Source organism: Onychostruthus taczanowskii, unplaced genomic scaffold (assembly GCF_017590055.1).
Source record: "Onychostruthus taczanowskii isolate IOZ18803 unplaced genomic scaffold, ASM1759005v1 scaffold51, whole genome shotgun sequence".
NCBI classification, from domain to species: domain Eukaryota; kingdom Metazoa; phylum Chordata; class Aves; order Passeriformes; family Passeridae; genus Onychostruthus; species Onychostruthus taczanowskii.
The window spans coordinates 3,898,161-3,922,821 of NW_024502680.1; the positions used below are offsets into that span (position 1 = coordinate 3,898,161).

General features: G+C 49.3%; 1 protein-coding gene across 3 annotated transcripts in view; it reads right to left on the bottom strand.

Annotated features, from left to right (window-relative positions):
- Positions 1–949: 949 nt before the first annotated feature.
- Positions 950–24,661, bottom strand: part of LOC121342062 (high density lipoprotein binding protein) — a 39,142-nt gene continuing 15,430 nt past the window's right edge. For all 3 annotated transcript variants that reach the window (XM_041416146.1, XM_041416147.1, XM_041416148.1), the window contains exons 2-28: positions 21,487–21,554; positions 20,851–20,963; positions 19,827–19,981; positions 19,141–19,356; positions 17,359–17,565; positions 16,697–16,912; positions 15,691–15,897; positions 15,380–15,487; positions 14,758–14,862; positions 14,220–14,298; positions 13,412–13,551; positions 13,037–13,141; positions 12,621–12,734; positions 12,206–12,292; positions 11,906–12,037; positions 11,367–11,585; positions 10,314–10,535; positions 9,875–10,093; positions 9,041–9,179; positions 8,496–8,641; positions 7,787–7,891; positions 6,995–7,129; positions 6,316–6,459; positions 5,956–6,141; positions 4,461–4,577; positions 3,910–4,038; positions 950–3,318 (exon numbers count right to left, since the gene is read on the bottom strand). In XM_041416146.1, coding sequence (XP_041272080.1) covers positions 3,232–3,318; positions 3,910–4,038; positions 4,461–4,577; positions 5,956–6,141; positions 6,316–6,459; positions 6,995–7,129; positions 7,787–7,891; positions 8,496–8,641; positions 9,041–9,179; positions 9,875–10,093; positions 10,314–10,535; positions 11,367–11,585; positions 11,906–12,037; positions 12,206–12,292; positions 12,621–12,734; positions 13,037–13,141; positions 13,412–13,551; positions 14,220–14,298; positions 14,758–14,862; positions 15,380–15,487; positions 15,691–15,897; positions 16,697–16,912; positions 17,359–17,565; positions 19,141–19,356; positions 19,827–19,981; positions 20,851–20,926 — 3,795 coding nt within the window. In that variant the 5' untranslated portion in view covers positions 20,927–20,963; positions 21,487–21,554 and the 3' untranslated portion in view covers positions 950–3,231. The remainder of the gene's footprint in view (positions 3,319–3,909; positions 4,039–4,460; positions 4,578–5,955; positions 6,142–6,315; positions 6,460–6,994; positions 7,130–7,786; positions 7,892–8,495; positions 8,642–9,040; positions 9,180–9,874; positions 10,094–10,313; positions 10,536–11,366; positions 11,586–11,905; positions 12,038–12,205; positions 12,293–12,620; positions 12,735–13,036; positions 13,142–13,411; positions 13,552–14,219; positions 14,299–14,757; positions 14,863–15,379; positions 15,488–15,690; positions 15,898–16,696; positions 16,913–17,358; positions 17,566–19,140; positions 19,357–19,826; positions 19,982–20,850; positions 20,964–21,486; positions 21,555–24,661) is intronic.

The following is a 24,661-nucleotide window of genomic DNA, read 5'->3' on the forward strand; positions in this document are numbered from 1 at the left end:
TGCCTCTGCCACAGCAAATATTTTGTTTAGCAGAGCGACTTTTGGCCAGGTCCACGTTGTCCACCCACTTCCTTGAGGTTCTGGGGGCCCCCACTCGTGCCAGGGCTGAGCGTGGCTGGACATGTCAGTGTGCAGTGGTGGGGAGGGTCACTGGACACCGCTGTGGAGGGAGGGGCTTTTGTGAGGAATAAACTCCCTCAGGGCCGGGTTACCTGTGGCTTAGGTCCCAGCAGAAGCTGGCTGAGGGCCGGTCCTGCTGTGCTCTGGCATGCCAGGCTGGGAGCAGGAGGAGCTGCTCGGGAGTTCAGTCAGTACCTGCTGCACTTTGCTCCCTCGGTTAGGAGCATTCAGGGACCAGGATGGCAGCCTGCCTGCCCGTGGCTGACTGGCAGCTGCTGGCCGTGTGCTCGGGTTTCATCATCCCCTTTGAGGTGCCAGCTGCTGAGCCCAACTGGGCGGCCCAGGGTGTGGTGCTAGGGCAAGGGTAAGGACTCACCACACCTCCCATCCACTTCCAGCATCTGGGTCTCCTTACTGGATGTGTGATTGCACGGCTGGTGCCTGACGTGCACGAGGCTGTGGAGGTTAAGATGAAGAGTGAACAGTACCTGGCCAGAGAGGTTCAGGCTGCAGAGTAGCTGAGCAAGAGGGACCATGGCTGAAGCCTCCCCTTCCTGACACCAGCAGCGTCCCTGGCACCAGCTGCCTGGAGGCAAGCAGGTTCTTGTTCCCCGACAAGGGATGGGGAAAGCCCCCAGCCCTTTCCTGCTCTCACCCCCTTCCTTCGACCCACCACTTGCCATGTGAGTCCCACCCCTTCAAGGGCAAGGCCACAGCAAAGGCTCAGGTGTGCAAACTTGAAGTCCTTGAATCCCTGGCTAAACTCAGCCCAGCACGGGCTGTCTTGGATCTCACCCCACCAGCAGAAATAATATCCACCACACTCCAAGCTGTTTCAGGTTTTATTTTAGAATTTATAAAATTCCAGTGTCATCCATACTCATGAGCCTTTTTACATGTTTGCATATAGTCTCCAAATTCCAAAGTTAAGGCCAAGGGATCATTGCTATGGAAACGTACAATATGGAAGACGTCAAAGAGAAGAAATGGACACATGCCACAGTCTGCTGCGGAAGGAGGGTGCTGGGGGGACAGTACTAGGTACAATCACTTCATGACCTTCTTTAGAGTGGAAGGTTGGGCTGTGGGGCATGAGCCCAAGGCAGTGGGTGCCCTGGATGTAACTCAAGCCTTGCTGTGCAACTGGTGAGGGCACGGGGGAATAAAGAGGAGGGGGTGATAGACTTGGATGCAGGGCAGACCTAAGCTACAGGGTATTAACCATTTTCTGACAGACGCAGATGGGAAGGTACCACCCTAGTTCCCCTTCTCCCGTGCTGGAGGCAAGGCCACCCTGTTCTTCAGGGGCAACCAGGCACCCCACAACGGGCCACGTTCTGTTTCACTTGGTTCTCAGACTAAAGGAGAGCGCTGTGAGGTTTTGGTTTGACTTCTGCATAGCAGTCTCTGCCAAGAAGAGCTGGCGCAGGAAGGAAAAGCATCGGCATGTTCAGCCTGTCCCGAGGAGGGAAGGCAAGGCAGCTGGGCTCAGCCTGCCACAGTTGTGCTCTGTCAGCAGCACTAGACAAGAGAGGCTAGGAACTCCTGCTTGTCCAAGAGCTGAAGCAGCTGGGACAGAGGAATGGCTCAGACTACAAGCTCTGTAGGACCAGTGCAGGGAAGTGGGGGCACACAAAAAGCCCACGCTACATGCCTCCCTCCATGAAGACATGGTTTTCCTCTTGCTAGAGGAGCTCAGACAACACCCTTTGAGCAAGCTGTGGCAGGGCCCAGGTGCAAGAGGCCCCGAGTACAGATCATGGATCACCCTCTACCACATGATGGAGGTCTCAGGGCTCAGCACACACATCAACCCCCAATGCTGTCAGAGCAGAAGCCTGGTTCACACAACCTCTGCAGCCCAGGGTTAGGCCACAGCTGCAGCCACGGCCCTGGGGCCAAGCCCTGTGCTAGCTCAGCATGCAGTCCTATGGATTCACAGCCTGCCTCAGCACCACCATGCTCTGCTTCCCTCTGGAGCAGCTCTCACAGCTGTGCGGAGACACAAGGCTCCTCTTGCTTCTCCTCCACGTTTCTGCTATGGCTGCCCAGGTGACAGCTGGAGTAACTGCTAACCCAAGACCACTGAGAGGCCCCCATCATACTGCTGTTTGAGGTAGAAAGAAGGCAACAGGAACGGTGTGACTGCCACAGCACTAACAGCGAGCCACAGCTTCTCCAGGCTGTGTCCCACCAGCTGCTCCTGAGCCACGTCCCTGCAGCCACCTCGGCCGAGCCAAACCTGTCCCATCCGGCCACACTGCCGTGTGCTGGCTTCTCCTGCCTGCTCACACTGCTGGGAAGGGGGAACAAGGAGCAGGGTCTGTCATCAAGCACTGGAAGACTGGTCGAGTGTGCAGGCTGGGGCTGTGCTTGGTGCGGCGCAGGGACGCGCGCTCGCGGGTGTTTTCCTGACCAGAGTAGCCATATGTTGTTCTGGCCCCTTCCATCTCTGTTGTCTCTACAGCCTATTGAAGGTTTTGTTTCTTTAAAAAGCAGGTTTCTGACCTTATAGATTATTTGAAGCTCTCTCCCCACAGTCAGCTATCAGCATTAAATGAATTTTTGGCAGTTAAAAGGAAAAAAAGTTGATTGCACTCTACAAAGGTAAGGTAAGGCCTGGGATAAACACAAAGGAAAGAGGGCAAACGTTTTGGCTTTAGAAAGTCAAGGAAATTTATTTCCTGAGGTCATGAGACAGGAAGTAGATTCCTAGCCACAGTAAAGGAGGTCTCCTAATGAAGGCGAGAATGCCTAGTCAGACATGCTCAAGAGAGCAGATTGCTCTGCTAGCGCTTGGGAAGCTGCAAATCTTAGCCACTTGGAGTCAATTATGAAGTTTCTAACAAAAACACACACATTTAGTGTTTGAATCTGAGTGGAAGTCTTGTTCCAAAGGAGGAAAGAATATCCATCAAGAGATGAGGGTGGGTCCTAGACACGGTGATAGCTGAGGGGAGCAGGATGGGGTCTAGCACTCCAGACACCATTAGGAGACCTCTTGGGACAATTGATTTGTGCTCCAGCCGCTGGGTCAGATTTCAGACAGGAAGTATTTGTGGCAGGTTAGTGTCAGGTCAGCGGGCTGGAGGAGTTTCTGCTTCCAGGTCATTATCGTTTGGGTCCCCAGGGAAGAGTCTTGGGGGCCACTTGAGCCCCAAAGCTGGGGAAGTCTTCAGAACTGCTCATATCAGGGGCCTAGAGCAAACAAAAAGGGAACAAGTTAAGCTCCTGCTCTGCTGTGAACTTACATGGTGAGGCCCTGAGCTAAGCAGCATCGTTGATATCCCAGGAGGAGAGACAATGGGGAAGGAACAAAAAGGATCATTGTGGCCCCAGGACATCTAGAGGTGACATTGAGGAGGGTACAGATAAGATGCAAAGGGCTCCAAGGTTCCCAGCTCGGTAACACTGGAGCAGGGTCAGGCCAGCCCTGCAGCAGCAGGACAGCTAAGGATGAGCTGCCACATGTCCCAACTCAGAGCTGCAAACACTGAGCCAGTTCTGTGCTGCAGCATGAGTCTCAAGGCCCTACCTCTACCCCTAAAAATAACACAACCTGGCAGGACACTTTCTGGTAAGGATCCCCCATTCCCCAACAGCTCCACACTGATGTAGCCAGAGTGACAAGACCCTGGGAAAGTGTTTTGGAAGCTGGATAGGACAGCTCAGGCCACAAAGAGCAGCTAAAAGCTACTTTGTCACCAGGGAGAGGCTGCTGTGTCCCCAGCACAGACAGAAGTGTCCCCAGGCTCTGTGCCCCCAGCCTGCAGCACAAGCAGCACTCACCTTCTCGTTGTTGACGGTGGCCCAGGGGGCATCTCTCACCACAAAGCCCTTGGAGGGGGCCTTGGACTCTTCATGTGAGGAGGGCTTCATGTACACCTGCATTGCCTCGTTGTCCACCACATCTGCAAGCTGCAGTAACACAACCAGTGAGGGGGGATCTGGATAGCTCCTCAAACTGGAATAAAATGTCCACCCCTCCATCTCACCACACTGCAACCTGTTCAAGCTCACCAGCCTGTTCTACAGTGACCAAAATGATGTGTCTGCACTAGTCTGAGGGCCACAACTTTTAACTGGTGCAGGCTGCTACAAGGCAAGAACATGGACATCCTGGGGTGTCCCAGCATTCTCATTCACTGTCCTCTCCTGGACAGAGGGGGCAGTCCATCTGGTTTGAGGGACAGCTGCAGTGGAAGCTGACAGCCACCTGCACAGGGCTCAATTTCTCTCATGCAGTGGAAGAAAATACCATGTGGACATAGCTCAGACATCCAGCTCTGCGGCAGGGGAAGCTCTTCCTAAGCCCCATCACAGATTTGCTGAACACTTACATATTCCTCCTCCAAGTTCAGGATGTGATCAATAGCTTCTTCTACATTCTCAGGGAGTCCTGTCACAGTCACACAGTTGGGGTCAGGAGCCCCACTCTGGGGAAAGCGAATATCCACCTGCAACACAAGGAACAGCACAACACTTATACCTGCACATCTGAAATGCCAGACTCCCTATGACCCTTGTCACTGGAATCACAAATCAGTCACTGATGCCCTCATTATTGTCTGTTCACAGCCACAAGTCTGTTTTAGACCTCCACAGCTCAGACACTGAGGGGTGAGCTGGCCCCAAAGCTTGCCCAGCTTCCTGTGGAGGAAGGCAGAGCAGTCTGTAGTAAAGACCCAATTTCCAGCAGCCCCTCTCACTCCCAGAGGCTCACTGTTTTCTGGGCAGCTCCTGCAGCACAGGCAGGAGAGGGGCTGCATTTCCAGACAGTGTCCTCACACTGCTGCAAGCATTTTTACCACTGATCCATCACCACAAAGCACAATGAGCTTTCTGTGTTTGCCACAGAATAATCCTGGCTGACAATGGCTTTATAGAGCTGGCCTAGTGCACCCCATGCACAATCACTGTGCTCTCTCACACCCTGCCTTCCAGATGGGTGCCAGAAATCTAAACAAGACAGCACCAAACCCAAAGGGTGCTCACTTGGGAAGCGGTTTGTTTCAATAACTGAGCCCAGCCAAAATGCAAGTCCCCAAAATCCCATCCCTCAGTATTCACATTCACTGCTAGCCCTGCAGTAAAGCCTGCTGCTAATGCCATATGCTATCAGGGCAGAGCTTCCTGACCTTCCCAGAGCCAGCCAACTTTGTCACATCCACAGCCCTGAGAATACACCATGATTCCCAGAGTCAAGGGGATCCACAGTGGCCTAGAGGAAAGCCAGAAGAATTCCCTGAATTAAGCTCAAATTGGTGGGGGGTCTGGGGACAGCCTCCTCGCAGAGCCTCCCAGCAAGAGGCCTGGCTGCCCATTTCCAGTAATCAGAGTAGTTGACATACACACCTCCTCCTCTCTCTCAAGATCATCTGGGACCCTGTCTGCAAGAAACTCAACAAAAGGGCTCCAGAGAGGGACAGAACTCAGTGCTGCTTGCAGAGCTAATCCAGAGCACCAAGGAGCATTTCCAGGTTCCACTTTAGTCTGGGTTTCAGCACAACAGTAAAAGCTCCTGGCCTGGCTCCCAGAGAAACATGACTTAGAGCTGAGGTGGTGTGGGGATGCTTCAGCTGGTGTCTGACTATGGTGTCTGGACAGCCCAGGTGGGTGCCCTGGGCCAGGAATGCTGCTCATAAGCTGGTGGAGTTGAAGGTGAGCAGGGCAGCACTGGCTTTTCTTTCACGTCTGTTCTAGCTGAAGATGCTGAGCAGGCACAAGACACAAGAACCACAAGATGTGAGCCTCATTCAGCACCAGGCTGTCTCCACAGGAGAACGTGGCTGCCCAGGCCCAGCCTGACCCGTGTGGCATTGCCCCAGCGCTCACCTTGAACTCATCCATGATTTTGCGGATGGCTTTTCCACGTGCACCAATGATGCGTGCGTGAACACGATGGTCCAGAGTCACATCCTCGGACACCATCTGCTCCAGCTCGCCAACGATCTTCATGATGGCATCCCGGGCAGCCTCGGCGTTCTTCTCATAGCCAGTAATGGTGATCTGGTCCTGGGCCTGGGGCACAGACATGTGTGAGACACCAAGCTCATAAGCAGCTGAGCAAGCTTTCTCCCTGCTAATCCCCTTCACCATCCACCTTATCCAAAGGCAGCGGAGAGAGTTCAGAGCTTTCAAGAAGAGGCTCAGAGACAACCACTAGCCATCCTTGCACTCTGTCTGATCTCTCACCTGGCTTTCATCATCCTTGTCAGGGAACTGGATGTTGACCTCATGCTCTGTGCGTATCTGGGTGATCACTGCTCCCTTCCGCCCAATGATTTTAGGGTGATACTTGGGATCTACAGTGACTGTCAGTTTGAAGCTCCGCAAGGCCTGGAACAACAGAAGCAGACTGAGAGCAAGGAACACGCCATGGCAGTTCCAGTGATGTCCACTAAAGTCACAGCATCTCCTTCTGGCTTCTGAGATGCATGGAAGAGATTTTGCAGGGCCATGCTTGAGCACCCAAGCCATCCATCCACTGGAGCCTTGTGCTTTCACTAAGTTCAGAGGGAAACTGCAAAGAGCAAACAACCACCCAACTCATCTCTAACCTATCATTCAGAGCTGTGAGAAGGATTCAGTGAGGACAGGTAGAGAGAGACTGGCAGCACAGTGAGGTTCCTACCCACCAGTGTCTCAAAAGTACATGAAGGTGCGAGAGAGACCTGGACAGCCCAAAGTTACATTCCCAAACTCTCCTGTCAGTTCATGGTAAATAAGCTACCTTTGAGTAAACCATTTATGACCATTCCATGCCCACAGAGCAGCTAAGTGAGTTCCTAAAAGATGAGGTGTTCCAGGAGTCTGCACCCAGAGGCTGAAACCATCTTTGGCTGGAAGGAAGAAGAACAGGCACAGGCCTTACCCGATCCTCTTGTTCAGCTTGCAGCTCCTTCACTCTTTCCAGGAGCCCAACCTTGGCACGGTCCAGGTTGGTAGCCAGCCCAGTGATTGTGATGATATCTGACTGCAGCTCAGGAGCAGGCACCTGGATGTTCACCTGAGTAACAAGGAGCAATTATCATTTTGTACCACTGCTCATTCTGTATCACTTGTGATGCCTCTGACTGCAAGCTGGCACCTCCCTGGTCTCCCCTGGCACCAAGACCAGCTCCCACCCAGGCAGCCTAAAAACTACAGAACGGCTGAGGTTGTAAAGGACCCCTGGAGGTCATCAAGCTGGGCCACCTGGAGCCAGGTGCCTGGGACCATTTCTACATGGTTTTTGAACTGAATTCTGTTTCTCCAGCCCCTGTGCTGGCCTAGAGAGGCCAGGAAACAAATATATGTTCAACAACACTGACTGCAGCCAACCTGCATCAGCCCCAGAGGCTCTGGAGAATTCTGGTAAATGGGTAGGCACAGCAGGGCTGTTTCCCAGGGCCCAGGAGGAAAACAACTCTCACACTGATGAGGAATCCCTGCAGACACCAAACAAGTCATGCAACACTCACAACATCAACACTGACTGTACTGCTTCAGCACAAAACCTACCAAGACCTGGATCCAGGGTCCAAAACACCCAGGGATCATTTTCCTGCTATGGAGCCTTGGATTCCACGGCAGACCTGAGTATGTTGTAACTGTCCAAACGCCCAACACAGTCACTTACAGATTCTCCAGGACAGAGGAGATGGAAGGAAGAGCAACAACTTACTTCAAACTCATCCATCATTTTGCGGATCCCACTTCCTTTCTGGCCTATGATGTAACGGTGAAGATCAAAGGGAACTTCCACCTCAATGGTGACAGGAACCAGGGCCTGCAGGGGATGGAGCACAGTTTACCAGTGGAAAAACTTCTCCTGTCTTCTAGCTTGCCATATACTTGCCCAAAAGAATATGTTGCTGAATGGAGGTACATTCCCTTGTAGTCAGGATACAAATTTGACAGAAACAGAGGACAGCTGGGAACACCAAAATGACCTGTTGCATGTTTTTGAAATAAGCCATCTGAAACCCCACCTGTGGGACAGGTTGCTTTCATATCCTTGGCTTCAGTCTAGCAGAGACTTGGAAAACATCACTACAGAAGCATGGCAAGGTCTGCTGACCCTGGAATGACTCAGCCTCAGCCAGACTCCTCCTCTTCTCAGCTGTGCTCCATAAAACAATCATGTCATGCTTTTATGGCTATTGGGGCTGCTTGCAAGCACTAGTAATTGCAAAGTCAGGCACTATGATTCAAGCTGCCAGGCTAAGTCACAGAGCAGAGGGCTTTCCCTTGAGCAGTGCAGGACCCCTCTACAGCCAACATCATTGGCCACTTGCATTGCACCTGGACTGAGCAGCTTTTACTACCACCACCAGAAATTACATCCAAGCATCACCACCTTAACAGGGTAAGGGGCTGAGGAAGCCACACACCTGGAGTGCCTCCTTTGCTGCTTCACACTTCTCCCTGCGGCCAGAGATGATGATGATATCGCACTTCTTTGGAGAGCTGGGATCTGTGTCCTTGCCTTCCCCACCTTCCTCACCATTCTCCTGCACAGCTGGCTCCACAACAGGGGCTGAAAACATGGAAAGTCTGGTGTTCAATGCACAGAGCCCCCTCCTCACTCATCATCCCCCTCCTCCAGATCCTAAGGCTCAGGCACCAGTGAGAGCCCAGAGAGACCTCAGTAACCCTGACAAAAAAGGCTCTGTGGGCTAAGTCCTTGTTCTCCCTGTACTCTGCAGTGACAACATGTTTGCAACATCCAGGTCTGCAGTTTGACCTCCTGGAACTGTCCCGTTCCCAGGAAGACAAGGTTGATGCTAAGCCCAGATTCAAGGACATGGCAGGAACACCAGAGGTCAGTTCTCTCCATGAATTTTAAGTAGAACATACCCACTGGTACAGAGTGTAGGCTACACTACACTTATTTGATCATCCCAACTGCCATCCTGACATGCATCCACAGACATACCTGGGTTTTCCTCCCTGTCAGGGAATTTGATCTGGACGCCATAGTCCCGGGTGATCTGCTGGATCCGGGACCCTTTGGGGCCCATAATGGAGCGGTGGAACTTTTGCGGAATGGTGCATTCGATTGTCACTTGAGCTTCCTGTGGGAAAGCAGAGTTGGCTCTATTGTTATGCAGCCTCTTTCACACCACAAAACAGGATGTTTGTGCATGGTGAAATCCAAAATGAACACAGAGAGGAGTCAGAAAAAATAAAAATGGCTGACAGGGGAAGAACTCAAAATTTCCAAGAAACACTCCTCTTGTAGAGGAGCAGAGGATTTAAAGAAGGTCGCCTTCAGCTCAGGACATTAAAGGCTTCCAAGAGCAAAGCTCAAACTCTTTAGTACTCTGAAGAGGATGAAGCATTAGAAGAAATGAAAAAATATAAAGATAGATGGGAAAAGAACAGATTTGACACTTGACTGCTTCCAAAAGCCAATGCTAGCAGTGCAGGAAACCCCTGAAAGCAACCACTGCCCAAGGCCAGACACGGAGAGGCACAAGAAGGCTCCAATCTTTTATTGTCTAGGTGTACATCAAGGAGTGGCCTCCTTCTTCCACCCCTAAAAACCAAGATTGTCAGAGGAGATTCATTCATGCAGCATTGACATTTTGGAGCCAGCTGCTACCCCCAAGCCAGGATCTAAAGTCTGCAGACCCCATATGTTGACAGCAAAGGTTCAAATCCAAGAACTACCATGGGACTTGTTCACATAAAGTTTGGTCATATGGCAGGTTCAAGCAGGACACTGCTGAGGGAAAAGAGTAGAAGAAACAGTTTTTCTACAACATACCAGGTCCTCTATGATCTCCTGGATGCGTTTCTTGGCTGCCTCCACACAGTCCTTGGCTCCCTTGAGGGTGACTTTATCGCTCTGGGTGCCGGAGCGCGGGAAGCTGACCATCACACCGCCATATTCATCTGCAATCTCACGGAGAACTTGTCCTCGACGGATGACAAAGTGGCGGTGGTGCTTGGGGTCAACCACCATGGAGTCTTCAACCACGTTATCCTGCCGACACAAAACAGCCAGTCAACCCCACCTGTCCTGGTGACAGGCATGAGTTGGCTGCACTTAACAGCAATCAGCTTACAACCTCACCCCAAGGTAAGGAAGGATCTTCTTGAGCTCCCATGAAGGGCAGCAAATGCTTTTAGGACAAGCAGGTCCTTCATGTTGACTCGTTACACCTTGCAATAGTGAGAGGCAAGAAAGCAGAAGAAGCTCATACCAAGTTCTTGATGAGGGCCTCCAGCTCCTTCTGTGCCTCTTTGACAGCCTCCTCTGTTCCCATGATAGTGATCAGCTCCTGATCTTTGTCCTCAGAGGTGGGGAAGATGATGCGGGCCCCCGTGTTGTCTCGCACCTTACGGATGTTGCCACCACCCTTACCAATAAGGAATTTGTGGTACTCTGGCTTTGCACGGAGGTCCACAGTATAACTCTTTGTTTGCTGAAAGGAGCCAGAGACCCATGGAACATGTCAATATATAGAAAATACCACCAGCACCAACAGTCACAGCATGTAGATATGTTACCTGCACCCACATGCAGAGTGATGCAAAAGCAAGGTAGATGCAGCACTCTGTTGAAAGTATGTCTTAAATTAAAAACACCACCCCAAAGACACTCTCATGACCAAAAAACTAACTGTACACTCAGCATGACCAATGACAAAATAAGCAGACTTGCCCAGGAGAAGGGTCTGCCCTGCACAAAAGGTAACACAATCATTTGCTAACTGCTGCAAGCCAGGCTCTCAGAGGCAACCAACTAATTCCTGTAGAGAACATGTTCACATGCTGACCCTAGAAAGTTTGCTATTAAAATGACCAGTCAGTCAGCCACAAAAACTCAGAGCAAGGTCTTGTAACCAAAAGCTCTCAAATCTGAATATATGCAGTGAAATGGAAGAACTGGAGTTGAAATGCAGAGATCAAGAAAAAAGTGAAGGAGAGCTACAGAGTAAAGTGTTTCAGAGAAGCGCAGATACCCAAGAACATTCAAACTACAGAAGCAGGGAGCCTTAACTCTGAGTATACCATCAGTCTGGCCAGAGATGCATTACAGACAGTTCTTCTGCCCATGAGAGAAGAACTCTTTGTCACAAGGATGGAAGAGAACAGCTTTCTTTAATCATCCAAACTGTACTCAAATCCCTCAAAAGATTATTTGTTCTATTGATACCAAAGGCTTCCATGCAGGCAGAGGGAATCACTTCAACGTCCAAAAACAAACAGCTGGTCAAACCAACCTGCTCCTTCCCCTGTAAGGCAAGGCTCACCTTCTCCTCTGCCAGATGTAACAGCTGTTTCTTGGCTTTCTCCACATCCTGGGCTGGGCCCCTGATGGTCACAGTATCACTGCCAGAGCCCTCTGTGGGGAAGTGGATGTGGACTCCACCACATTCCTCCATGATGGAGCGGATGAAGCGGCCTTTGGCGCCAATGAGGGAATTGTGGAGTTTGGAAGGAATAGAGACCTCCACCTCTGTGATGTTGGCCTAAGAAGGACAGTACAGGACATTAAGTCAAGCTGTAGGTATGTGTTTGCAGAGACTCTGCTTGCTCCCTGACTCCCACGTTGCCAGGAGCTTTGCAGAGCTGAGTATGAGAAACGCCTGACCAGAGAAATTGGGACTGGCCACTCCTAACACATCAGCAGCCACAAACTTTGGTTGAAGAGTCAAGAACAGATTGACATCTGTATTTGTCTCCCCCCTGCCATGCCCCACTACAAGCACTTCTATATTTATATCTCCTGTAATGCCTATATTTATGTTTTCCAGTCCCTAATCTGCCACAGGCCAGTTGTTTCACTTACCAGTTCCTTTTGGATAGCCAAAATTCTGTGGCGAGCAGCCTCACAGTTTGCTCTTTTGCCAGTGATAACAATTGTCTCTGAGTTGCTGTTCTCAGCTGGGAGATCTATTTTGGTGTTGCTTTCTTCACGGATCTGCCACAAAAAAAAAAAAAAAACATAGCAAAATCATTTGAGAGGTGTCCCATGTCAGAAAAAAAGGCCTTGGAGGTTTTACTTTCATTACCAATGAGCAGCGGAGACCAGTGAATCAGATTTCACTGCAGGCACTAATGAGCAGTGAAGACAGGAAAGATATCTCACCTTCTTGATGTTGGCACCTCCTTTCCCTATGATGTTCTTGTGGAATTGTTTGAAGATGGGAACAGAAATAGAAAAGCTGTTTTCAACCTAAGAGAGAAAGGGAGGGAGAATTGAAGATTACACCATCCTGGCAAGTGAGACCCCATCCCAGGAACTTGATTAACAAGCCTCTGACAACAGGCTGAGACCCAAGGAATTCTTCATATGGGACACTTCCAAGAATAAGCAAAGACATATACCCTCTCCTATAGCCCTTAAATAACAGGTATTCCTTGCCTGCCCCCATACACATAGAACCATTCCACAGTTCCCTCATCTTGAGGTGTGTCAGCCTTAGCCAAGCCACTACAGCTCTCCTCTATTCCAGGGTTATCCACGCATGGAAGAGAGAATAGCAGATAGAAGTCTCCCTTACCAGGTCTGCCACCATCTTTTGCATGTACTTGGTGCACTTCTCCACCTCATTTTTGGGACCTCTGAGTTGGACAATGTCACTCTTGTGTGCAGGGTCTGGGAAGTTGATGATAACCTGCAGGAAACAGTCACTTAGGGTCAACTTAAACAAATACAATGATTGTAATGTCAGACATGTGCAAAGGCTGGGGGGGAACCTGCATGTCTCCTTTCCCATTTGGAAGCAGGTAACCATGTCAGCAGTCTCTGGCCAGAAGAACCATCTTCTCACATGTATTAGATGTATGAGCACACATATATCAGTTAGATATTTCTCATACTCACAGAGACACTACATTTATGACTTTACTGATCATGTGTCTATTACCCATGTAGGAAATATGCCCTCTGAATCCCTCATCTCCTAGAAAGCCTTACCTCTGGGAATTTCTCCCGGATTTCCCGGATCCGCTCGCCCTTCTGCCCAATGATGGTCCGGTGGAATTTCTGCTCAATGATTAGGTCCTTGGTGCGTTCATTTTCCTGTGGAGGACAGAGTTTAAACAGAGTGTTCAGCAGGAGAGCCACATAATTGTCATTACCAGTTTGCTGCCCAACAGCTTACTTGTCATCAACTTGTCATATTATTCACTCTAGGCTGACAGAGAAGAGGATCCAAGGGAATAGAGGAACTTGCACTTGTCATGAGATCCAAGTGCTCAGTGGGCAAGGGGCACAAACCTCTACCAGAAGGTTACTAGGGAACACAAGAGCTCAAACCCCAAGGCCTCCCAGGCATCACATCCCACTAACCATACGGGAAGCGAGTTCCAGCAGCTCTTTCTTGGCCTGTTGGACCCCCTGTGGGTCTCCTTCAATTCTGATCAGGTTGCTCTTCTCATTGTCCGGGGGAATGCGCACAGACACCTTGTAGAGGTCCTTAATCCTGTTAACTGCAAGGCAAGGGCTCTGGTGACACACTCTGCTAGGGCACAATTTGGAAGCAAAGACACCTTGACTAGAGGCTTTAAGGAGTACATCAGCCTCTAGGGGGATGGAAAGGCCAGGGGGATGGAACTGAATCAGGGGAAAGTGCCTCTTCACCCTGGGGTTCAGCAAGACCAGATCCTACACAGGATCCTAAATACTATGGCATCTGGAGGCAATAGTTCACTTGCCAAAGTGAGGCATCTGTTTCTTCCCCAGACACCACCATATTGAGACTGGAAGATACTCATTCATTTCTAATCCTAAATTCTTTTTTGGGGAAAAACTCACCGTGCAGATTTCCACACCCCACCCCCCCCTCCAAACTGAGTTCTAAAATGAAATTCACATAGACCAGCTTGGAAAAAAAAAAAAAAAAAAAGGACAACTCTCCAACCTCCCCAAAACACAAAAATTCTGCCAGGACACAGCAAAGTAATCTGTTCAACTTTCCAAGACATTAAAGCCATCCCAAGGCCTCACTGCCCATTTATCTTTTTGTGCCAACTTCACTCCACAAGGACAGACACAATGTAATGGAGGCAGCACCCTGGCTGAGCTGCAGAGCCATGATATGATAGGCTTATCACAGAGAGTCTGAGTAGAGGAAGGATAAGAAAGGCACCACACTTACTGTTAGCTCCGTTCTTGCCAATGAGGTGTCGGTGGAATTTGTGGTCAACATTGATTTCTGCATAATCCATCCGGTTGATCTACAAAGAATTGTACAGGGCTAGGCAGGGCAGGCCCCCTCTGCTGCTGCCTGTGCCCACTGCCGGTGCCACTCTGTGCCTGTGCTGCTGCCTGTGCCCACTGCCCACTCCAGCTGCCAGCTACCAGCACTCCTCCTGCTAGCTAGCAGAGCAGAACACTCCTCTGCTTTGAGCTGAGAGCACCATGCTTGTGAAACATTTAAAGGGACTTAAATGCTGCTCCAGCTGTGACTGAAAGAGAATCTTTCCTTCTCTGTATCAAAAGACTAAAGATGCACTCGTGATTTTTTTAAGAAAAGCTTCAAGACTAAGGTTTTTGTTCACCTGCCACACAACTTGCCTTCAGCAAGTTAAGCCAGTGAAGATACCCACAGACATGAACTACACTTCATCTCTGTTCTGTTTCCCCACCTTTCACCACTTTCTTCTTATACATTAACACTAGCACCATCAACTTACCAGATCCTTAACCATGACTTCAATCTGTTCCTGAGCCACATTCACATCTTCCGTAGGTCCTTCCAAAGTGATTTTGTCTTCTCCTTCAGTGAATTCGATGTGAACCTTGAGACACAAGGCAAGGAAACCAGTAAGAATTTTCCATGGCACAAGCCAGGTCAACGCTGTCAGTCAGGCCTACACCATCAATCCCTTCCACTAAGGGTACACATGATTTCTGAAACAGGCAAGCTACCATTTTGGCCATATCAGTGTCTAAAGTTTTGGTGCTGTCCTGAGTCTGCAAGGGCTTTGGAGAAGTTCCTCACCTAGCCTTTCTCCAGATACCATTTAACTCACAAGGGAGAAGTCTCATTGAACTCAGCATTTCCAGGTCTCCTACTACATAAATTCTCCAAATACTACATAAAACTTCCTTTGAAAGACTCAAGACTTGAAAGTTACATAGGAAGGGAAGTGTTTGAAGCAGTAGAATTTGGTAGTTCCCCTGAATACGATAAGATCTGTGTCATTTCCTCTCTGGTTTTATCCATGCTAGAATAAAATTCTCTCTTTATAAAAAGTGAGCTGGATTAAACCACATTCTACTTCAACTGGTGCTAAGCTAATAGTTCATCCATACCTTTGGCATCTGCTGAGTTATTTTGGCCAGGTTTTGTCCTTTCTTTCCAATGATGAAACGATGAAGCCAAGAGGGGGCTGAGACCGAGGAGACGGTAAAACTGTTGGCCTGAGAGACACAGAAGCTGTTGATGGACAGACTGGAAGAGGCCTTCACAAAAATTCCCTTCCAGTTCCCATGCTGCACCCTTGTTATTGAGCTCTAAGCTGCATCTCTGACAGCCTGACAGAGACCACCCCCTTTCATTTGTCAGTACCCAGGGATGTATTTTTGTGGGGCTTTCAAAGGAGCCTGGCCCATCCCGTCAATACCTTTGCATAGACTTCAGTCAATGCTTGCCCAAGCTTTTCAGGCTCGCCTCGCAGTATCACCGTCTCCGAGCTACTGTCAGTGGGTGGGATCTCGACAGAGACTCCAGTTTTCTCCAAGATCTCCTGCAGGGAATTACCCTTGGGGCCGATGACATACTTGTGCTGGGACTTCTTCACCTCCACAGCGATGGTAGTAGTCTTCTTTTTCTGTAGGAGCAGAGGCACTGGAGCATCAATCACAAGGGAGCAGGGAAGGACAAAAGTGAAAGGAAGAGACACAAGATGCAGTAAAGCTCAGCACCCAGGAAAGATCAGAGCAAAGGTGAGCACAGGAGTTCTGCAGTACCCTAGCATCTTTGGGACCTGCCTACAGAAAGCCCTATTCTCAAAAATTTACAGGTGAAATACAAAAATTCTGTTTAAGCTCCCTGGGACACTACATGGAAGAGACCACATACACACCCCTGCCCTTGCACAATGGCCCAGCTGTCCCCAGGCAGTGCTGTAATGCAACACCACACTATAAGCTGATTATCAGTGTTGAAATTCAGACTGGTACAAATGCAGACGTAACCATGAGGAAAAACAGACCAACAACCCACAGAAAGGATATTCATAGTGACGCTAGCAATGGAAAATAAACTGAAGTGAAATTTACTTTTCAACAACTTCTACTCATGTAACAATTTTGATACTGTCAGTTGGCCACACTGTAGCCTTCACACTTCCCTCCTTCCTTTGCAGCACCTGTGAAAACACGCACCCAGAGAGCTCTTTGTGGTCTGCTAATTTCCATTACACAAAAAAGCAGATCTGTCACTTTCTGGGCAGAATCACCCCAAGTCCCACTCTGCTGGGCAAGGAAATGGTAAGACCCAGGTCCAAGGGCTGCTGAGCAAGAGCTGACATGAGGAGCATGAAACTGAAGGATGCACAGAAGTAGAACAAGAAAGAGGGGCTGTGAGCAGGTGGGGGATAGATGGGAAGCTCTAGTGACCATCCATACCTTCTCCTCATAGATCTTCTTAACACGAGCCACAGCCTGGGCCAGCTGCTCCTTTTCCCCTGTGAAGACTATCTCTGTCTTGTTAACGCTGGGCGGAGGAATGTTGATGCGTGTCCCTGTCTCCTGCATGAGCTCACTCACCAGCTTGTTGTAAGGGCCAGCAATGAAGGGATGGTACACTTTCTCCACATCCAGCCGCTCCACGGCACGCTTATCCTGCAAGAATCCAGAACAGGCCTCAGTGGAAACTGTTGTTGATATTACCATCTCTGCCACATACAGCTGAATTTCCAGTTCTGTCTTGCTTGACACTCTAGCCCGAGCACTGTTTCCAGTTTGTAGGCTCCATCCCTTTCCATCTACAAACACTGCTCTTCCTAATTTATGATTCACCTCTAATCTCCTGTCTTATCTCAGCTGGCATCTAATATGGTTCACTTCAAAATATGAAAAGTGCTTATCTGACTTCAGAGATGAACAAAAGGGACAAGCAGAAGGTGCAGAACCTGGAAGCAGTGCTCAAACAGGCAGTGGAATGCTATACATCTCTGTTCAGACTAACAGCATTACCACTGGCTGTGGCTACAAATATCTAATATATCATGGAGGACCAAAATGGCCGTTCAGATAATGACATGAGAGACATCACAGGCCTGAAGTACCTGCTCAGCAGAGATAAGCAAGATCTCATGTCGGGCCTTTTCAATCCCTTCCTTAGTGCCAGTGATCTTGATCTGGTTGCTGGGGTCATCTGGGCGGGGGATCTGGATCTTGGTTGCAGTTTTGAGCTCCAGGTCCTGCAGCTTCTCACCATTCTTTCCAATGACAAAACGGTGGTGCTCCTTGGGGATGGCAACTGTTGCTGAAGCCTGCAACACAAAGGGCAAGCATCTATGAGAGCCCCTGCCTGTACAGGGAAAGCTTTTCAGATGCTGCTTAGCGCTACAACTCGGGAGTAAACACAATGCCTTCCAGCATATCCATCTAGCACAAGATTGATACTATGCTAAAGGAGTTGATCTAAAGTGCCTGTATTCCAAGAGTCTAAACCCCACTATTCCCCAAAAAGCCTTCTGTTTTCCCAGGAGCAGTACTCTGAACAAGCAAAAGCCTTCAGGCACAGATGAGGAGGTGTCTATGCTCCACTGTCTCACAGTCTCTCAGCACCAGAGAGCAACTGGGATGACAACTCTGGGGTAGAGTTTATCTGAACTCTGATATCTGCTGCCAAGGCTACAGAGAAGAAGACATAGCCTGACTCCTAGGAAATTGAAATTCAACACCAGAAACTTATTCCAGCAGGCAGACAGCTCAACTATGCTTACCATTACTGAGTGCTAAGGTGTCTTCAAAGCAGCACATGCTGCTTCAGGGACTGCTTTTCTCTTGAAAAAGAGGGGTCCCCAGAACTGTTCTCAATCTAGCATTAAAGGGCTCGCTTGTAACAGGGATTCCTGACTTCTACCCTTCTCAATGAGTTTTTACTGATCCGAGAGCTTAGGATTGCTACTATGCTCTTGATCCCAGGGAATATGTAACTATTAACTAACTAGGCACTTACATTCAAGCTACAATAGAAAAATAAATAAATCAAATAAAAAACAGATCACTTGGTGTGACTCTTCAACTTCCTGTCCACGTGCTGATGCCAGCTAAGCCTAGGAGAAGTTGCAAAACAGACACACCTTTCAGACCTGGGGCCAAGTAGGAGGGATATTTGAGGACAGTGGGGCATGGATCTGTGGTAGTACAACCTAAACTATTTTTTCAGATGCACATTATGTAGAGTTTGTCCCTTTTTCCTCCCTCTGGCAGGGTATGACACACGGGCTGAACAGCACCGAGCAGACATGGTATTACCTACTGCATTAACTACCTTGGACATTACACTTAAACACACCATGACACCTGCCTATGATTGATCTTAATGAGAAGTACCATTTTGATAATGAACTCAAGAACCTGAAAGTAAGAAATCAAAATGCAGAGGACTGAAAGGAGAAGCAACTGAAACAAGGAGTCTGTAATTACTTACCCATGGGGCTCAAGTTACACAACTCAAACCCCAGTTTGAAACTTCCAGCACCTGGCAGAACTCCCTCCTCTCTACTTTTCTTTCTCCTATCCCTCCACATTCTCACGCACTACGAATTTCGTGTGAGGGGCCTGTAGCCTGCCAGCACCAGCACCTCAGCACAAAGTCACAGGTTGAAGACTCCACCCTTCATGCAACACCATGGCCTGTAATTAGCTTTGAACCCTATTTTAAGCCTCATTTCCATTCCAAATTGCCAATTGTATGCTTTGAAAATATATGGCAAAGCTGAATTAGTCATCTAATAACACCTCCTTGGCTTATAAGCACACACACCCAAGGGTCTCAAAGCATTCAGGAGTCTTGGGGAAGAGCAAGGATCAAGTGAGAAACAGTTAGCTGCCCTCACCTGAGTCTGCAGTCGAGCAACAATTTCCTTCCGAGCCTTCATGACTGCTTCCAGCTTGCCAGAGACCATGATGGAAAGGCCCTGGTCCTTTGCCAGAGACAGCTCCAGGTGAGCTCCTGTCTTCTGCATGATGTCAAGGCAGATCTTGGCCTGCTCGCCTTCTCCAAACTGATTCATGTCCTTGTATTTCCTCTCCTCCAGCGGCACATGAAACACCTGCACAGCCACAGACACAAAAAAGAGCACAGCAAGCTGTCAGTGTGCTTCTGCCTGACAGTTCCTCTCTGTCTCATGGCTATACAGGACTTGAGTGGCAAGCTGACCTCCCAGGTTTGTGCAGCACATCAACCAGCTGGGCCCAGGGAAGTGCAGGAGCACTTAAGCAGCCAGTCTGCCCCACACTAGGACTCTTCCTAAAGGAGGATTAGCACTCACTACAGGAATTCTGCAATCCTCCCTTTGGGCCTGCTTCAGCTATTTGTGGAACAGGGGTGCAGAGCTCCTTCTGGACAGTTTTCCAACACATCCCTCCCTCCAGAGCAGTCCTAGCTCTCAGCTGCAGTACCAGGGTAAAATACAACAAAAAGGCTGACATACCAAGGATTTCATACTCCAGGGAATGCTTCACTTCACCTATTTTGGGGAGTGGGGAAAAGACAGGAGATAAGACATCCACTCCCACCAACCTGAGTGATGACAGAAGCCTTTATTGGTCGAATTTTGCTCCAGGGACCAGCAGGTTCCTGGGCAGCTTCCAAACATGGTGCTTTCTCAGGGAGTGGAGGGAAGGCTTCCTTGTAGGTTGGAGGATCATTCTCTTCTTCAGAGTTTAAAGCTGTAACTGGAGTAAAGCAAATAGGGCAAATGAGTCACTTTCCCTGCAGAAATGCCCCTGTTCACAGGCAGTGCAATTGTAATTAGGCACCACTAACAAGGGAGAGCAAATGGCTTGTGCCCTGCTATTAATCCTATTACAACTATGCCTATGGGGCTGCCAAGTCTGGAGCACGACTGACATCAGCATAGCACAGACTGCAGTGGATGCCACAAGCCACCAGCCTTGTCTGAGCTGGCACAGGGGGTGCAGGGAGTGAACAGCACCTTATTGCCAGCTCTGTCAAGAGGGGTTCAATTAGGGGAAAACAGGCTGAGCAGAAAGAAGCGAAAGGACCAAAGGGTGCAGGTCATAAGAGGATAAGACAAACATAAGCCCAGAAAAAAAGGCAGAGGACTATAGTTAGGGCAAAGTCTAGGGAAAGCCTGTATTTCTGTACATTATGTTCAACTCACTTGTGCAGTGGGCCATACCAGATGGGGCTGTTCACAGCTGGGAATGAATGCCAAAACCCACCAGAGAGTCAGTTTGTATGGTTAGTGACCACCCCCAGCACCTGGCTGAGCAAAGGGTGGAAATGACAGCCCAGCACACTGATCCATGAGGCTCTCGTGTAGCTCAGTGCCCCACTCTTGCATGTGCCTCCCAGGGGTGAGAGCACTGCTAGCCAGAACTCTCTGAAGTGTTCAGGCCTATCTCCTCACAGCCCTGCATTGTGCAGCACCACCACTGTGCTGCTGGAGGTGGAAAGCTAGTCTAGCAAAACACTAATTTAGGAAAGGGAAATGCACATTTTTGGGGAACCAGACACGTGGAGTGAGCTTGGGTAAGAGGTCTGTGCAGTCTGGATCTAGAGGCACATCACAGGAACTCACCCTTCACTTGCTGCTGGGTCAGGCCGCTGCGGTGTTCAGCAAAGCTCTCCTGGGTCAAAACTGCCACAGAGCTCATTGTCGACTTCCCACCCACACACAATCCGGGTATGCCACTGGAAGAGATGCAAGTGGCAACAGTATTACCAACAGCACCCAGGGTGAACAAAGTATATATTATTGAGCACTCTTCCAGTCATCCTCTTGAAAAGCACCCCCAGGGCCCATCACCTGCCTGATTTCCTTGTTGAAACAGACAGGAATTTCAGGGGGATATTTCCTCCCTCCACAGTGGTCACCAAAACCAGAGCTACCTCCCTAAAAAGGCAGAGGATGTGTAACCTAAGCAGGTCACTGGAAAGGGGGACACCACAAATTTTTAAAACATACTCTAATTAACTTAAAGTCTCATTAATCTATTAATTATGAATGGTGTACAATTTTAACATGAGTAAGTGAATGTCTGGACAGTCAGTCCAAGACCATTGTGTACCCCTAGAGATAAAAAAGAAAGGACCCAGGAAGCTATTTCCTCTTCATGAGAAACTTATTTACGTACCTGACTTAGGTAAAGAAAGCCACTCTGACTAGCAAGCTCAGCAGCAGCAAGATCTTTGGCTCCCCAAAATAAGAACTTACCAGCTAAATGGTCAGTAGCCAGAGAGTCCGTCCTGTAAGCTGCCTGTTTGTCAGCCTGCCAGCTTTTGCTGTAGAGAAAAAAAATAATTAAAATAAATAAATTAGGTCCAAGACAACAGAAAACATGACATCCCTGTTACTGTGACTTACCACAGGGCCTGTACCTTTCAAACCTGCACCTTATCCAAAACACTCTCATACCCAGCTGCATCTCCCCACACATGACACCTGTCACATCTTACTAGCTCTGCAGGCCGTGCCACCATCTATCTACTCAAACTTCACAGCAGGAAGTCTGGAGTAGTTACTCTTTCACCACACTTGCTACAAGAGTAGCCATCCAAGATCAGGCAAAGAATATAGTCAATTAATAGCAGATGTTCAAAACACGAAATTTCAGGGTTGCAAGCAAGACCTTCTCTAGTCAGAAGAGACTAACAACCTGAAAACCTGCCAACAACACTGCCATCAGTCAGAAGTTAGGAATGTAGTTCAGTGGAGCTTGGGTGAATCAACACAGACATCCTCACAAACTAAGGCAAACACTCAGAGCTCTCTACACTCAACTGCCGGACAGTCCAGCTCGGCAGTTTTTATTACAATAAAATCGTGCACCAGGCACTAAATTCTGTCTCCAGGCCTAAATCTGAAAGTTTGAAGAAGAAAACTTACACTGGTTTACATGGACTATTTTAAATGTGTACAAAAGGCAGAACTAGGAAGAAAAACACTGCTGAGAAAGGATTTCCACCTCCTGAATCTGAATCTGCAAATTTACTGAAAAAGTGCCTAGGAATACAAGTGAAAATGTAAAAGTCAGTACAGTACACACACTGTCAGTTGTACAATACCCACAGCCAGAGTCCCCCAGAGCTGTTCTGGGTGCTTCTGCAGAGCTGGCACTCTCCTAAAACCCAGTGCCTCTGCCTGCTCATGGGACAAGAGGCTCTCCTCCCACACACACCCTGCAGTGCTGCTTGGACCACCTTCTGTACAGCAAACTTGGCTGCTTTTCAGGAAAGTGACAGTTGCCATCTCTGACCTTCCAATATGTTAGAAAAGGCTCCCAAAACCAGTGTCACTCCTAAAAACACAGTGTTGCTGATGGGGTGTCTCACATTATGCTAGAGCTGTGCTGCAGTATGGGAGGCTGATAGTGGCAGAAGGAAAGGAGGGAAGAACAGAGAAAACAGTGATGCAAGAGAGTCATACAGGCCTGATCTGCACCTCAGCCAAGGCCATTGTTTTCCCCTACTTCAACATGCCTTTAACAGGCAGAAGGCAGCACAAACTGTGCTGTCAGAGCAATAGAGCTAATGCTGCAATTAATCCAGGAATGAGGCAGCAGGTACTGGGACAGCCAGTCATGCTGCTGAGTACAGCTGCTGCAGCAATGCAGATCTCTGCAAGGCATTTGCTGTGTACAGAAAGGGTGACTAGCAACCTGATCTTGGAGAAATCTCCTTGCTGTCCAGGGTTACACCACAGTGTAAGACATGGTTACGTGTCCACGGTACATGCCTGTGCTGCTCAAGCTGCTACAGATCCAAGGAAAGCAAATTACTGCCATGGCACCTGTTCCAGACTATCTCAACAAGGCTTGCAGACTCTGGCAGCTCCTCCAGCCTGTTGGGTCACTAACGAGGGTGCCACCACCTCGTGGCAAGCTCCAAACGAAGGCAGGAAGGAGAAGCATGCTAGACATCACAAACAGCTGTCAAGCTCTGGCCGGAGCCTTGCTAAAGGCACAGATGTGCTTATGACTCTCGTTCTCCAGAAAACACCACCTGGCTGATCTTGCATGTATTTTCCTCCTTAGAGGAGGAGGGTAAGGATAAAAAAAAAATGAGTGAACAACACCCAATATAGCACCTACTTGAAAGACACAACCTCAAGGCACAGCTGCTGGTTTCACTGTGTACACAGCAGCTGCAGATCCTCCTTGCAGCCTCCACCTCAGAGAGCAGTCAATGCAAAACCAAAGGGCAGCATTTATCCATATGAATTTCTGCTTCGTCACCCATACAAGAAGCTAAGAACAAATACTCCTCATCTCCAGCAATCCCAAGCATCTGGTATATTGTAGGCCTCAGGGATTCATCTCTAGCCAAAATCAGAGGCAACCATTAGAATGGTATTTTAAATGTAACATCAAAACCAGCAGTTCAAGCGCTGCATTTGGATCTTACACCTCCTTGGCTTCCCACTTAGGTTTTGAAACTAAGGTTACAGCTACGTCATGCCAGCATGCAGCTGACTGGGTCAACAGGTTTCAAACTGCCTGGTTGATACACTGCCTGTAGTGCTGGCCTTGTGCACCAAATAAAGTTACAGAAGTCTAAAGCACACTTCAATAAAGAGAACGAATTCTCAAATAAAGAGAATCATCCTAAAAATAACCTCCAGCAAGGGCCAGACCTAATCACATGGGAAACATTTGTATGAAGAGAAACAAAGTCATGAGTTACACTGCCAATACAATCAGTTCTTGAATATGGAAATGTCAGACACATGTTATTTAAAAGTATATTTAATAAAAACATAATTACTTTGTTAATGCCATGCAGTGAGAACCACACATAACAACAGGGTTGGGCTGGTTGTGGTAGGCACTGTCCTCTGTCAAACGTTCACACAGGACAGGGCAACCTCATGGGCGATGAGTGGACACAGATGAAAACACCTGCTTTCTGAAAACCGACGGGCTCCCTCAGAGACTGGAGGCGCAGGCGCCCCAAGTTTTGAGGGAATCACGCTGACAGTCAGCTGCTGCGTGGCAGCCTCCCTTGGTAGCGATTCCCGACTTAATGCATCATAGAGTGCAACACGACCGCAGCCCTGGCCGCGGGCAGCCCTGACCCATCCCCCATGTTTACTCTTCCACTAGCGCCGGCCCCGCCACCGCGTCTGGCCCTGGACAGGAGGAGCCCTGTGGCGGCCCCGCCACCGAGGACGTGCACCCGGCCGCGTCCTGCTGGCCGGCCCGCCGGGGCAGGCAGAGATAGCGCCTCTCAGCGGGGCTGGGACACGGGCATCGCCGGCGGAGCCTCCCGCGCGGGGCTGGCTGCGCCCGGAGCCTACCCAGGCCCGCACCGCCACCGTGACCCCCGGGGCAGCGGCACGGGGCCGCCTCTCCGCTTGGCCCCGCCGTGCCCGGCCGAGGGGCGGGGGACCC